The sequence below is a fragment of the Hibiscus syriacus genome, unplaced genomic scaffold (assembly GCF_006381635.1).
Source record: "Hibiscus syriacus cultivar Baekdansim isolate YM2019G1 unplaced genomic scaffold, ASM638163v2 tig00021875_pilon, whole genome shotgun sequence".
NCBI classification, from domain to species: domain Eukaryota; kingdom Viridiplantae; phylum Streptophyta; class Magnoliopsida; order Malvales; family Malvaceae; genus Hibiscus; species Hibiscus syriacus.
In genome coordinates, this window is record NW_024062516.1 from 23,921 (window position 1) to 38,687 (window position 14,767).

Here is a 14,767-nt window from a genome sequence, read left to right on the forward strand (position 1 = left end):
CTGGATTGGGTCAGACTTATCCTCTAAAAATTTGGATCGGGTCGGAGTCGGATTGAGAATATATATTTTTGGTCGGGTCGAATAAAGGATATATAATTTTTGCCTTTAGGTTAGATTCGAGTGATGATACAGATTTTTCAAATCCGATCAGACTAATAAAAATCTCAACCTTAACTTGACTTATTGCCATCCCTAAACATACTAAATAATACTAGTGGTTATTCCAAAAGCTTAAGATTCGAGATGTCCATATGATGTCAAATATGGTGTGCCGTGCCCAATTCCTTGGCATGCAAGCCTCGAAGGCTCCTACCATTATGCGAACAAGATTGTCTACACTCGTTCACATGTCTTAAACGAAAAACGAAAAACGAAAAGGACGGTTAGCCACAACGAGCGAGCCAAGTAGCACTTTGCAACAACTTAGTCATGTTATTTCCCATCTTTTTCAACCATTTCTCTCTTCAATTTTCTGCCCAAAGTACATATAAATAAAGAAGAAAAATACATTTGGTCTTATTATGATTTTAGTCCCTCTACTACATCACAATATGAGATTTATTTCTTTTACTTTTTGTTAAATTGATGATATACAATTTTCTTTTACTATTATTCAGTTATAGAGTTGGTCATAGAAACCTAATCTATCACGTTAAAAAAAATCATGTCACTCAAACATTTAAAATTGTTTTAGAATAACAAATTGCATTATCATTTTATTGATAACATCCAATAATATTATTAATTTATGTATAAAACAAAAGTAATAAATTAATTATTGATGAAGTGATTAAAAAAAACTTTTGTTGTTATTAAATTGTTGGTTGAAATCTGATTCTAAATTCAAACCTTTAACGAGGGGTATTCAAATTAATTCGTTACCGTTAACCGATGTAACCGTTTCATTTTATAGGTTAATTAATTGAACCATTAAGATTAAGAGATTTTAGTTTATCGATCCGTTAAAAATATAGATTAACGGTTACGGTTACGATTAATGAATTTTAATAAATGATTAACCATCGATTAACCATTAATAAATTATAATTAATTAATTATATTTTTTAGAGAATAAAATTAAAAAAGTAAAATCAAAATGATTCCTCCTATTTTTTAATTATCATGTTTATCTTGTATAAGATCACATTAAATTAAACATAGATGGAATAAATACATGATTTTAAATTAACAAAATATAATTATACACACACAAAGTTTTAAACTGCACAAAATGAATATACCTCATAATATATATATATATATATAATAAAATGCATTTATAAATAAATAAGATTTTTACAAATATATATGTTTCCATCATCCTAAATTTTATAACAATTGGAAAACTTTAAGTTGTGTTATGTTTAAAAAATATTATAATAGGTTAATCATAGGGTGCCCTATAATCGAACCGTTAATAATGATTAATTGCTAACGATTAACCGTTTCTTAATGATTAGATTATGATTAACAAAATTTAGTAACCGTTGTAACGGTTAACCGACCGTGAACGCCCCACCTTTAACAATTATTGTCTTGTCTCCTATAAAAAACAAAATAAAGTTATTTTCCGTCCTTAAATTTATAATGATAAAAAAATTAGAGAGGAATTATGTGAAATTAAAGGGGAGATTAGATCCTCAAATTTCAATATAATAAAGGGACTAAAATCAAAATAGTTTTTGTTCAACGGACTAAAATCAGAAATATACCATTTACATTAAAGATGAAATAAAAAGACGACGAATCTAATTCTAAGCCACATCATAATAAAATAAGATAAAACGGATTGGAAAAAGCAGAAGCCAGTTTATCCGTTCTGTCAACGAGAAGAAACCAAAACTATGGCGCTAACTCCTTTCCCTTCTTCTTCTTATCCAAATCTTCTGCAATTATCTGTTAAATCTCCATCTCCTTCTCTATCCACGTCCACACATTACCTTCTCTTCGGTTCTCCATGTCCCACCGCTTCGCCGTTTTTTGCTTCAAAAGAGCGGGGTTCCCCTACTCCCGGTCAAAGTGAAACCTTCTTCTTCTTGCAGGAGCAAGATCAAGTACTTTACTACCAGATCGTTCACGAAAGAAGACCGTTTGAACCAACCGGAAACGTTGGCCGCTGAGAATGTTGGCAGCGATTATGATGAATTTGGAGGGACTGAATATCCGAACTCGCAGCAGCACCTTAGCTCTGCAGTTGCGACGCAGAGGATCACTACCTCTTCCGGTGATTCTCCATCGCTTGGAATTCGTGAGCCTGTTTATGAGGTGTTTATTTTTATTATCCTTCATTACAGTGAGATAAGTAGAATTTTACCTTCTTTTTTTCATTTATTTCTAATATTAGAAGAAGATAGTTGCATGCAATTATGTATTATGTGCTAATTCTGATTAGTTGCTAATTACTAATTTGCCATTTTTTCTTCGGGTTTTTGGATTGCATTCCAGCTTTGTCTCCTTTTTTTCTTTTTTATTATTTTGAATGGTTTATAACTTTAATTATCGTCTTTAATTTCCCCCATATAAAGGTGGTAGAGGTGAAGTCAAATGGAGTAGTATCTACAAGGAAGATAAACCGACGTCAATTACTGAAATCAAGTGGTAATGTATTTTTTTTTCATCTTTTTACTTATTATTAAGCTTTACTTGCAGGAAAATAACTGTCTTTTATTTACTTATTTGTTTATTGTGGATTAATTTTTGTTCACCGTTTTCTTAGGCCTTCGTCCGAGAGACATCCGAAGCGTCGACCCATCATTGTTTTTGACAAACTCGGGGCCTTCTCTTCTGGTAATCTCTATTTGTGCTATTCCTTCTCAAGCTTATCCTTTTATTTGTCATGCTTGGGTCCCAATGTATTGGCTTTGAGTATCAATTTTTCTCTCTCTATTTCTGTCTAATATGTGCTTGCTAAATCATTTTTCTCTATTCAATGCTCTAAGGTACGAGAGCATGCAATTCTACTTACGCTGGGATCATTACGAGCAATTGCAATGAGAGACTGTGTTCTTATATTCGACTATCATCGGTAATTTTGCACCGGTGCAAATACATTCTCATTGTTTCATCTCTTCAAACTGACATGGTGACTTGTTGCATGTGTTGGTCATTTTTAGTAAAGGCGGAAAGGCTTTTATGGACACATTGTTGCCTAGACTGAACGCCATGAATGGAGGGCATTGCATGCCATTCGAGCTTGAGGTTTGTGTCTTTACGAGGACCCTTGCTTTTATATGCTAATGAAATAGGTTTATCTACAAGGAAGCTATGATTTTTGACATCTGTACTTTGTGAGAGACATTTGGTGTGATACTTTCAGGTTGTCGAAGCTGCATTACTTTCACGAATACAGCGGTTGGAGCAGAGACTAATGGATATAGAACCTCGTGTGAGTATGGAAACATAGTGAGTATTTTGTTTATTTCTTGTTTTCTTTTTTCACTATTTCACGAGATTTATGGTGAATTGGGTAAGTCCTTATGAAGCTGCAGACCCCGAATTTCTTGGACATTTACTGTAGTGTAGGGATGGCAAACGGGTACGGTTTCGTGGATTCCGCACCGCATCCGCTCCAATTGGAGCGGGGATAGATATAATTTTAGCGGGTAGTGGGCGGGTGTGGATTTATAAAGTGGTACCCGTCGTGGGTGGTGGGTGGGTAATGGGTTTGAGACATTACCCGCCCCGCATCTGTCCGCCCCGCATCCGCCCGCCCCACATCCGCCCGCCCAGCTAAATATCTATTAAATTTTGGACCATTATGAATTTAGGTATAATTTTAGAGACTAATTTATAAATTTTAATATTATATAATATATAACATATAATTTAACTAAATATTAAGGATATTTAGTCTTTAATCTGGTATTTAATTAGGGAAATATTCGGCTCTTTGATTAAACCCATAATCCCACTAACCACGTCATTTTTCATGTTCTTTAGCCCATACTGCCCATCCAAACACAAATTAGCCGTACTATAAGCATTAACATCAAAAGCAGCAGTTTCCATGTTCTTTAGCCCCTCAAAACCCATATTAGGCGCACTATGAGCATTAACATCGAAAGCAACACAACAATCCAGCTCTGCGACTACATGCTCCCTATAATCTGTCTCCATAACATTCGTAGAGCCACTCCTCTGACAAATTAAAGCATGTGCTGCTACCCCATCACAAACTGTCTGAGAACCAACTCCAACATCTCATTAGTTTGTTGTCAGGCGGGTCTAGATGGGTACGTCGCTAGTGGGTAGTGGGTGTGGGGATGGATTTGAAAATGTACCCGCGTGGGCGGGTGTGGATTTGAAAATTTGTACCCATCATGAGTGGTGGGCGGGTGGTAGATTGAAAAATAGTATGTGGGTATGAGGATGGGGATGGGATATTCGCACCCGACCCGCCCGTTTGCCATCCCTACTGTAGTGGTTAAAAGCAAATTTCAGTAGTAACTAGTTTTCACGATAGGAAAGAACAGCCGATTCAAGAAATTTTTTTTGGCTCCATGTCTTTTTGTATATTTTTAAATCTTTCCTCTCCTGTCTCTTTCACACAGGCTCAAAAATCTCATTGGCCTTCTAGTTAAATTTTGCTATAAAAAAATAGGGAGTTATGCCTAATCAGTCATTTTCGGTCCCCTCAAGATGTTACAATGTTGTCCTATTACTCTTAACAGTTGCACATGAACCAAGTTCTCTTTATCAACTTGAAACTGGTCTTGAAAATATTTTTTGCTTGTTGTTAATTATGAAATCTGAACAAGTTTAAGCTTGGTCAATTCTGTTAAAGAGGGAAAGTGTGAGGAAGAGGGTGTTAAGCACTGAGTGCCTTTATGCTAATGATCATTAACTTTTAAACAACTAAATAATCTAATTGAATACCTAAGAAAAAATAACAAGGGGTTTTTCTATTATAGAATAAATCATTAATTAGTTATCCATGAATATCAAACTTGAACATCATGCAGGAGCTTGTTATTGCCGTTTAAAAACAATTTTTACTGAGCTTAATTATATAGAAATTCAAACTTGCGCCTGATAAAAGTTTGAACGAGCATGCTTATTCAAATAGGGCTTAATTAATGGGAAGCTTGTCTTGCTCATTTGGGAGCCTTATTTTGTGTTATTATCATGTACTCTAAGCATTCCTTAAAAAGTAACTAATTCTATTTGTCCTCTGACAATTGGTTTGATAAACTTAAAATGGATGTTTTTCTTATAATATATTGTTATACACCTAAACAATTCAGTATGTTCACCGTGATCAATTCAGAACTTACAAGTTTGTACCTTGACTGCCTACAGTGTCATTATGTGATAGTTTTCGATAATATGAACTTGTTTAATCATTGGTGCTCTTTCTTATATGTAGGTTCAAGCTCTGCTTGAAGAGTTGCCTTACAAATTAACTGCTGACATATTGGAGCAACTTCGTATTGGCAAGCAGAATTTGGTATATTAACTTTACAAAATCTTGTTTAGTTGCATAATAATTAATAGTTGATATCTTTATATTTTCTTTTTGTTTTATCGTGCTAGGTTGAATTGGGTTCAAGAGCAGGGGCCCTTAGACAAATGCTGCTTGATCTTTTGGAGGACCCCCATGAAATACGTCGAATATGTATAATAGGAAGAAACTGTACTTTGAAAAAGGGAACTGATGAAATGGAATGTTCTCTGCCCTTAGAAAAAATGATTGCTGAAGGTAAACTCTTCTCATCAAACTCAGTTTCGATGTGTTCTTTTAAGAGAAGTTCTAATTTGGTTTGGTCCTTTTACAGAAGAGGAGGAAGAGATTGAGATGCTTTTGGAAAATTATCTTCAAAGGTTTTTCTTTTGTTCCATTTATGACGCATATTTAGTATGTAGTTTTGTGAATCAAACAGGTTATCATTTATATTCTTCATTTTTATATTCTTGATGATCTTCAACTTTGCTTGCTAGAGCTTTTTAATTGTATTTTGAGGTTTGGTTATCATGGGAATAGTAGAGTTTCTTAGAAGAGGCCGACTGTTGGTTTCATTTTCACGGGCCAGGCAGAAGGGCTTGTTGTGTGCATGTTCTGCTTTCAATGGCTCTAACTGATTACAATTTATTGTTGCATTTGCAGATGTGAATCTTGCCATGGTCAGGCGGAGAGGCTTCTTGATTCTGCAAAAGAAATGGAGGATTCTATTGCTGTCAATTTAAGGTATTGATGAAGTTTGATTTGCTTTGGTTTTCAGCATCACCATTTCGTTTGAGGTTTCTTCAATACTTTATCCTCTAAAATCCTGCGATCATCTTATCCGTGATATTGATAATTTGAATTTTAAGATCCATAACTAACTTAACTTTCATTTGTGTCTGAATCCACAATCCTTTAACTAATGAAATAGCACTGTTTTTAACTATTTTTGTAACACCCCCAACCCGTATCCGACCCGGATACGAGTCCGAAGTGTAACATTGACTTTTCAAACATTTATTCGTATAAAATAGTGAGTAATTTAAAAACTTTGATAACACTTAACTTATTCAAAACGTTTACAAAATATATCAGAGTTCATACAATTTTATATCTTTAGACTACATGCCAACTACACTCTATAACCAATACATATATTTTCTGATCTGACATTTGGTAAGGAGAACTGACCTGTCTTGCTCCGCATTACTCTTTACTCTTCTCGAAACCTACGTGTGAAACAATCACACGCTAAGTCGAAGACTTAGTGAGGCATAAAAACTTATAATGCACTTTATAACATATATCAATATATATGCATGTCCTGTTCTATCATGCTATACCAAATTACATGACTTCCTCATATCATGTAAAATTATATCAGATTAATTAACAATAAATACATACATATACATAAATCATCATTAGCAGTTTATCATGTAATCACATACTTTTATGCTTAACCTTTTCAATCAAACACTATACACACACAACATCATATCATTTGTAATACATTTATCATATCACTAACATATATTTGTTTATATCTCTTGATTAGCCCATGTACACCTGTGAGAACTGTAGATATGTGAGTCTATTGAGGTTGTGCACCACTATGCTGTCATCACAGCTCATATAAATGTCCCGAAGGACCTATCCAGAGGTCATAAAGATCCTCGGTAACTGTCCATAGGTCCCGAAGAACCTAGGTAAACTGTCCATATGTTCCTTAGAACATAGGTATACTGTCCATATGTCTCGAAAGACATAGGTAAAACTGTCCATATGTTCCGTAGAACATAGGTAAACCCTCGACTCTTGGCATGCCAACTATACCCTTAGCTCTCAAGACACATAACATGGGCATTTTCTTTTATACTTATCATTTCACATAACACATAGTTCAATTACTCATAGAACATTTTCATATGAGTCACATTTACATGTCACATAGCTTATATACTTTCTCGCGTAGTTACATAGATCCATGTCATATAACATATCATATAGCTTAGTTCATTTCTCAGATATTCATATAAACATACATATCATATCTTGTTCACATATGATCATATATGCTTCATATAACACAAGAAACACCTATATAACTTATGTATCCTTATTTATGCCATCGAATTCATATTATTCTCTTAGAATCTCCTAACATTTCTCGTATAATCACTTATACCATATCATATAACTTATTCCATGTTCTTCCATTATTACATAATAAAGCCTTACATAAATCATATAGCATATACAAAGCCTATCATTATCTTTAATCATGCATACATACAATCAATGTAATACAGACAATCACATATAATTATAACCACACATAATCATGTCCATGACTTCATGCATATTACTCTAGGAAATAGACTCATCGCAAGTCTTATTTCCATTAAACACTACTTATCACTAGTATGCACTCACCTTGGCCTCACTAGTCAATTCCAATCTCTTATCTTTCCCTTGATCGATCTTACTTGCCAAATGTTCCGGAATTGCTTTATGCGTAGAATCTACATAAATGTACATTTTGAGGCAATCATTAGATACCTACACCTTGTAGTTGCATACTAGCAACTTAAACGAACTTATTAAACCAATATTTACAAATTTCCTTTAGGGGGAATCGGTTCCCTCCTGTGGGGGTATCGGTTCCCCTATGACATTCTGGAAATTTTATTCGCTTGAAGGGGTATCGGTTCCCCTTGAATGGGTATCGATTCCCCTTGCCCAGAAATCATATTTTGAGCTCGAAATTCACTTCATTTCAGCTTAAACCTTCATATTTTACTTCCTTTAATATTCCTAACTTCTATACACATATTTAAACTCATTTCTATTCCATAATCACTTCTTTAAACCCAAATTTCCATCATTTACATGGCATTCAAGAATCACACTAAATTTTCAATGTGTTCTAAATCCAATTCTAACACTTCATACTTATTAATTAGATTGATGACAAGTCAAATTCATCCATAAAACTTCAACAACCATACCATATCAAAATTTCATCTTAAAACTCATATTACAAATTCCTTCTTAATTCATTTATCTTATTGTTTAAATCCCATATAAGCTTTCCTTAAGCTTATTTACTACCCAAAGAATCGAAACTAATTTATAAATTCAAGAATTAAGAAGCTGAAATTAACTCACCCTTATGAAGTAAACCAACAGGAAGAAGAAAGAAGAAGAATGAAGCTTTCCAGACACTTCCTCACCCATAAGCTTCTCTCTTTAAATAAAACAATAAATATCTTTTTACATAAAAAGACCATAATACCCTTTCAATTCTTCCATAATTACCATTTAACCCACTATCAAAATATTACAATTTAAATCCCTAAACTTTTCAATTTTTCCTAAATTGATCACCAAATCCTGAAACTTTTCAATTTAGTCACTAACTCGTTATTGCGGATGTTACAATTTTTATCAGCTCTCGGAGGCTTGAGGTAAGCAGAGTGGAACTACTTCTTCAGGTTGGGACATTTTGTGTGGCAGTCGGTGCTCTAGTAGCAGGTTTGTCCTTCCCCCCACCAAGAAAAATACAAGCCAACCTCTATCTATTACATGCCTGAATTGCTTACCATAAGGCACGGTGGCCTTGTTGCTATAATTTACCCTCTTGAATAGCTTAGGCTATTGTGATTGCATGTTGTTGAATGGCAGCTAAAACAAGAATCGGGCAAATGTCTGGTTATCAGAATCTCCATGGCTTGCCAGTGTAAAAATTGTAAATCTAAGATGCTGCAAAATCATGAGTTGTTACTAGAATGCGCTTGATCATCATGTGACAATAAAATTGTTTTTGTTCAAGTATAATTGTAGGTTAGTTCATGGATTTATCATGTTAAATATGGTGATATTGTTATTTTTCATTTATTTTTTTAAGTTGGGGAGGATTTGACCTAGAGGAACTGCCTATATTCGGAATAAGATAAAAGAGGGAAAAGGAAAGAAAAAAATAAATGCTGTGGTGCTGATTAGAGTGAGAGTTATGAGCACCTACGTCCAGAGGCTCAAGATTATACTTGCTGTTTTTCAGGTATATTCGGCATGAACTTGAGGTCCTACCTTGAAGAACATATGGTATGATCATCATAAAAAGTTTGAACATTTGATATCTTCTTATTCATTCTTGATTTGTTCTGCATCGACATGATTCTCACTTTTGCTATGCTAACTTACCCCATTCAATTGCAGTTTGCCTTCTGGCTAACCACAGCAGGGATTTTTGTTGGTGGTGTTGTGGCATTTTTTCTCATGTATTCGTATCTGAGAGCTAGAAGAATACTTTAAATTTAGGTAAGCTGTTGACTACCTTAAAGCTAGTTTTTTTCTAGCCTTTTAGATCTTAAAACTAGGAAAATATTGAACATAAGCATATATACATGTACATATATGTATATGTATATGTATATTTATGCAGAATTGTATAGACGCGAAATGGTTGTATATTTATTTTTAATGTATTGCACCACTGCCCATAATAGTGAACCACTAAATTGATAACTTTACATGGCTGACGAAAGATTCACTGGAAAGAAAAGCAACTGTATCGTAAACTAAGCATAGCCGGACACAAGCTAGTGTAAAGGGTCGATTTAGGTTCATGTTTGCTATTGATGCTCGAGCCTCGGTGTCCGTGCATTGATGCGGATCAAATTACTCTAGTTGCTGTTGATGGCTATGAATATGAACAGGCAAGAATCGCAAATTCCAGAATCCTTGCCATACGTTCGCTATCAAAACAGTGGATCAGCAAGCACAATTATGTGCAGTAGTAAAGTTACGGTGTTCGAATCCATCTGCTTCCAATTGACAAATTCGGTTTTTTTTTTCCGGTAGTTGCAGAGACATTAACAGACAACCAACCTAATCACAAAAACAGAGGAGCAGATTCAGATGCTCAATGAATTTTATCATCTTTCACGAGTTCAGCCGAATTCCGGGATTCAAATTCTAACATTTACCTCTTTTTCTTGTCTATTTTCAAAGCGCTGGTTTACGGGATTGAGAAGATACATTTGTTTGAAAGATTTCTAACTCATTTGACAATGAACACTTAAACACTTTATGTATTCGAAATTTAAACTTCTAAAGATTATAACTATCCTTTGAATCATTAAGATAATTTGATTCATGTAATGTATCCAACTAGTTGCATACTTACATATGGAGTTCTTTGATAAGAAACATCTTTAGCACTACGGTTATGTATATTTCCATAATATTATACATGCCATCTTTATATTAACGTATCATTAATAGTATAATAATATAAGTATATTTATATTAACGCATTATTAATAATATAAAACACTAGTCGTTTTCTTTCTCTTCTTCTTTGTCTCTTTTTTCTCTTTTTTACAACTTGTGTAAATTTTAATAAGAATAGTTATGTCTTTGTTTAATTTTTTAATAAGAATAATTATGTCTTTGTGACATGTTCTCTGTCTTTATGATACTTTTATCTCTGCTTTTATGACACGTTTTTCTCTGCATTTTGGTAGCTTACGGTTTTTTGCCTTTTTTGTTTATCTTTTTTTTTACATGGTTGAATTTGATATCGCCACGACTGATCAATATTACACTTATTTTTTATCTTGCTAATCTTCCTTGCTTTGGACTCTCAGATTTGTTTGTATCTTTATTTTATTCGAGTATTGGTTAGGTTTTTAACCTTTTCTTTTTATGGTCATTGTGTGATCTAGGTGGTTAGTTTTTGTGTTAATGGTTATAGGAAAATGTCCTAATTATAATTTAGTTTACGTTTACGGTTATGCTCGTAAATTTTCATTGTAATTCTGGATATTTTCTATTTTTAATAAAACTATCGGCTTTCTATAAAAAAATAATATAAAACATCAATAGGTTGATTTTAGTGATAAACAACTTGATATCGCTTAGGCATGTTTTGAGTTCGAATTTCATGTATATAAAAAATTTCCTCTAAAAGACTCACTCATAACGGCTAAGTGTACGATCCGCATCGGTCCCAATTAATGAGAGTCACAAGGGCAACAAAAAAAAAAAAAAACAATTATAAAACTTTTGAGAGAGAACCAAGGCTCTATGTGCATGTGGTGATTTTATTTTTGTTGGACTAGGACGTGGGCTCAAAATCTCAGAAGTCCATGGCTTCGTGGTTAATTATATAGGTATGTCATTTTATTTATTTTTTAATTTAAAAAAGCGGAGACTTTGTTGCTCCTTTACCAAAGCTCCTTCTACTCGTGAATTTCTTTCAATGGAAGTCCGGCAAATCTAACCGTTTTATGTTCCCTTTTTCTCAATCATGGACTCTCCTAGCCCGCCTTCAATGCGGGTTTTGACCCGCCCACCTCCTTCACCCGTACCCACTTCTTCGAATCCTCCCCCTCCGTTACCAGCCTCCTCACCTTCACTTCCCCGCTCTCCCGACGGCGTCGTGGTGGTGGGTTTCGTATCTCGGAGACCCGACAATTCTTCCCAGCTCATTAACAGAGTTGTAGACTCCAACGTGTTCGGGTCAGGTCAAATGGACCGGGTTTTGTCTCTTGACAGAGATGAACTCAGTGATTGGTTCAAGCATATGAGGATTAATTACTATCATGAAGAAGATAAAGGGATCTTGTTCCTACAATTTTCTTCAAATGGATGCCCGGTTTTTGATGGGTCAATGACTTCCGGGTCGGATTTTGATGGGGTTGTGGAGGAACGGGAGTTCGAGGATCTTCAAGGCTTGCTTTTTATGTTCTCTGTAAGTTCTCTTTAGGTTGTCTTGAATTGGTATATTTCGTTCGATTGTAAAATATCAGTTTTAATCTGTATTATGTACTTGTATTAGTTGAATTTGAGTTTATTTCCTGTTAAATGTATTCACAACCTTAGCTTAATCCTGACAATAAGTTCCTTGATTATGAGTTAAGAACATAAAAATGAGATCGACGAGGCAAGCAATACTTGCCAAAAAAAAGGAAATATTGTGGTGGCATTCCCATACCAGTATGTTAATTATTTGGCATTAAAGCTTTATATTTCTTAGTGTAGTACATTGAACTTTCTTTATCGTTTTTGTGTTATATGGTAGTATTTATCAGCCGACTGGAAATTGATAACCCTATAAGAAAGCATGTTGTTGAATGATTACTTATAGCCTATGTATCTATAATTAACTCAATTGGCAATGCAGGTGTGCCACATTATTGTATACATTCAGGAGGGATCTTGTTTCAATACTCAAAATTTGAAAAAATTTCGGGTGTTGCAAGCTGCTAAGCATGCATTAATCCCATATGTAAGATCTCGAACATCACCATTGCCATCAAAGCCTCATTCTTCCTCATCTTCTCGCTCTTCAGCAACAGCAATTGCTGCCAAAACTTCTCCAGGTAGAACTGGTGGCATGTTAGGTCGCAATGCGTCAGCTATCTCTCTCATGTTAGGTGTAGGTTCTTATACTTCTTTGTTTCCAGGCCAGTGTACCCCGGTGATGCTATTTGTTTTCATTGATGATTTCTCTGATGTACCTAATTCTAATGCTAATAACATCGAGGAGTCAGTAAAGGCATCCTCACTTAATCATTCATCTAGTTCAAGCAGTTTAGCAAAGCCAATGTTGCCCACGAAAGGTTCTGCCTCTGTAGTAGTGTTAGCACGTCCTGCAAGTAATTCTGAAGGTGGTTTCCGGAAGAAACTGCAGTCATCCCTCGAGGCACAGATCCGTTTTTTAATTAAGAAATGCCGAACACTATTGGGTTCAGAAGACAGCCACAGTGGGCCAAGAAGTGCGAGTGTTTCAAATTCAGCCCCTCTGTTTTCGCTTGATGCATCCAGGGCTGTTGTGCTGTTGGACAAGTCAACAACTAAGAATGGGGAATCTCTGGAGTTTGCCACTGGTCTTGTGGAAGATGTTTTGAATGGAAAAGCGACTTCAGATTCTTTTTTGCTCGAAACTCATAGTCAAAGTTCAAGCAAAGAAGATCTATCATCTTTAAAGGAATTTATCTACAGGCAGTCAGATATTTTGAGGGGAAGAGGGGGATTGACTAACACCAATAGTGGCCCTGCTGCTGGTGTTGGTTTGGTGGCCGTTGCTGCCGCCGCCGCCGCCGCCTCAACTGCCTCTGCGAAGACATTGACTACGCCTGAACTCCCAACTTTAGATATATGGCTGTCTTCTAGTCGGCTTATTTTGCATGGACTACTCTCTGCAAAGCGTGGTTTTATAGATGAAACTGAGATTGGTAAAAGAAAACCTCGTCGAAGAACTGCTTCTGACCAGGGTGAAGGGGTTGCTTCTAGAAGCAGCGAATCTCTAGATATTGCAGTATCTTGGTTGGAAAGTGGTAAAGGGATTAACACAAAGTTTTCTAGTTTGTGGTGTGAAAGGGCCCTTCCAGCTGCAAAAGAGATTTATTTGAAAGATTTGCCTGCTTGGTATCCCACATCACAGCATGAAGCTCATTTGGAAAGGGCTCTGCATACTTTTCATTCAATGGTCAGGGGACCTGCAGTGGAACTGTTTGCAAAGAAGCTGGAGGAAGAATGCACATCAATATGGAAGTCTGGAAGACAACTTTGTGATGCTGTTAGTTTGACTGGAAAACCATGTTTGCACCAAAGACATGACATTGAGACAGATGAGTTACCTTCAGGAGCTTTGATGAAACCTCATTCAAGTGGATATGTCTTTCTTCATGCTTGTGCTTGTGGTCGGACGCGGAGATTGCGATCTGACCTTTTCGATTTTGAATCGGCAAACATTTCCTCCAATTCCTTTTCCTGACTGTGACAAGCTTCTGTCAGCGCTCCAGCTACCAGAAGTAAGCAGCAAAGGACCAATTCAACCATCTTCCTGGAGTTTGATTCGTATTGGCAGTGCAAGGTACTATGAACCTTCTAAAGGCTTACTTCAGAGTGGGTTCAGTACCGCTGAGAAGTTCCTTTTAAAGTGGAAAATAGTTTTAGAGAAACAGAAAACCCATAATGGCTTATCAACAAGATCTACACAACTTGGTTCTGTGGGTAGGTCAAGTAGAGATTCTAAGGCTGAGACTAATGCTGATGTTCAGTTGAAGAAGGCTAATTCCACAGAGGTCTGCTCTGGAGAAACTGAGAATGTTGTTGAAAATCCCAAAAACCCCTTGGATATCAGCAAATTAAATGGTAACAAGATCAGTTTTGGTAGAGGCCTTCCCAATTTCACGATGAAAAAACCTTTTTCGGAAGTTGTCGCTGGGTCAACAGCAGCAGATTCAGGATTCCCTCCTCTTCAGCAGAGGAAACAGCCTTTATCAGGCCCTGAAAAAGGAACAAAGAAACATA

The 14,767-nt window shown here is 35.6% G+C and overlaps 1 protein-coding gene, 1 long non-coding RNA gene and 1 pseudogene across 2 annotated transcripts; 2 read left to right on the forward strand and 1 right to left on the reverse strand.

Annotated features, from left to right (window-relative positions):
* Positions 1–1,790: 1,790 nt before the first annotated feature.
* LOC120210017 lies at positions 1,791–10,124 on the forward strand (annotated as a pseudogene).
* Positions 6,287–9,134, reverse strand: LOC120210018. The gene is made up of 2 exons (XR_005524470.1): positions 8,883–9,134; positions 6,287–6,383 (listed from the first exon to the last, which is right to left on the reverse strand). It is a non-coding gene; the product is annotated as an uncharacterized LOC120210018 (long non-coding RNA).
* Positions 10,125–11,660: 1,536 nt separating the features above from the next.
* On the forward strand, positions 11,661–14,370 carry LOC120210019 (protein SMG8-like). The gene is made up of 2 exons (XM_039208855.1): positions 11,661–12,200; positions 12,633–14,370. The coding sequence occupies exons 1-2, from the start codon at positions 11,757–11,759 to the stop codon at positions 14,226–14,228; spliced, it is 2,040 nt and encodes a 679-aa protein (XP_039064786.1). The 5' UTR covers positions 11,661–11,756; the 3' UTR covers positions 14,229–14,370.
* Positions 14,371–14,767: the final 397 nt, after the last annotated feature.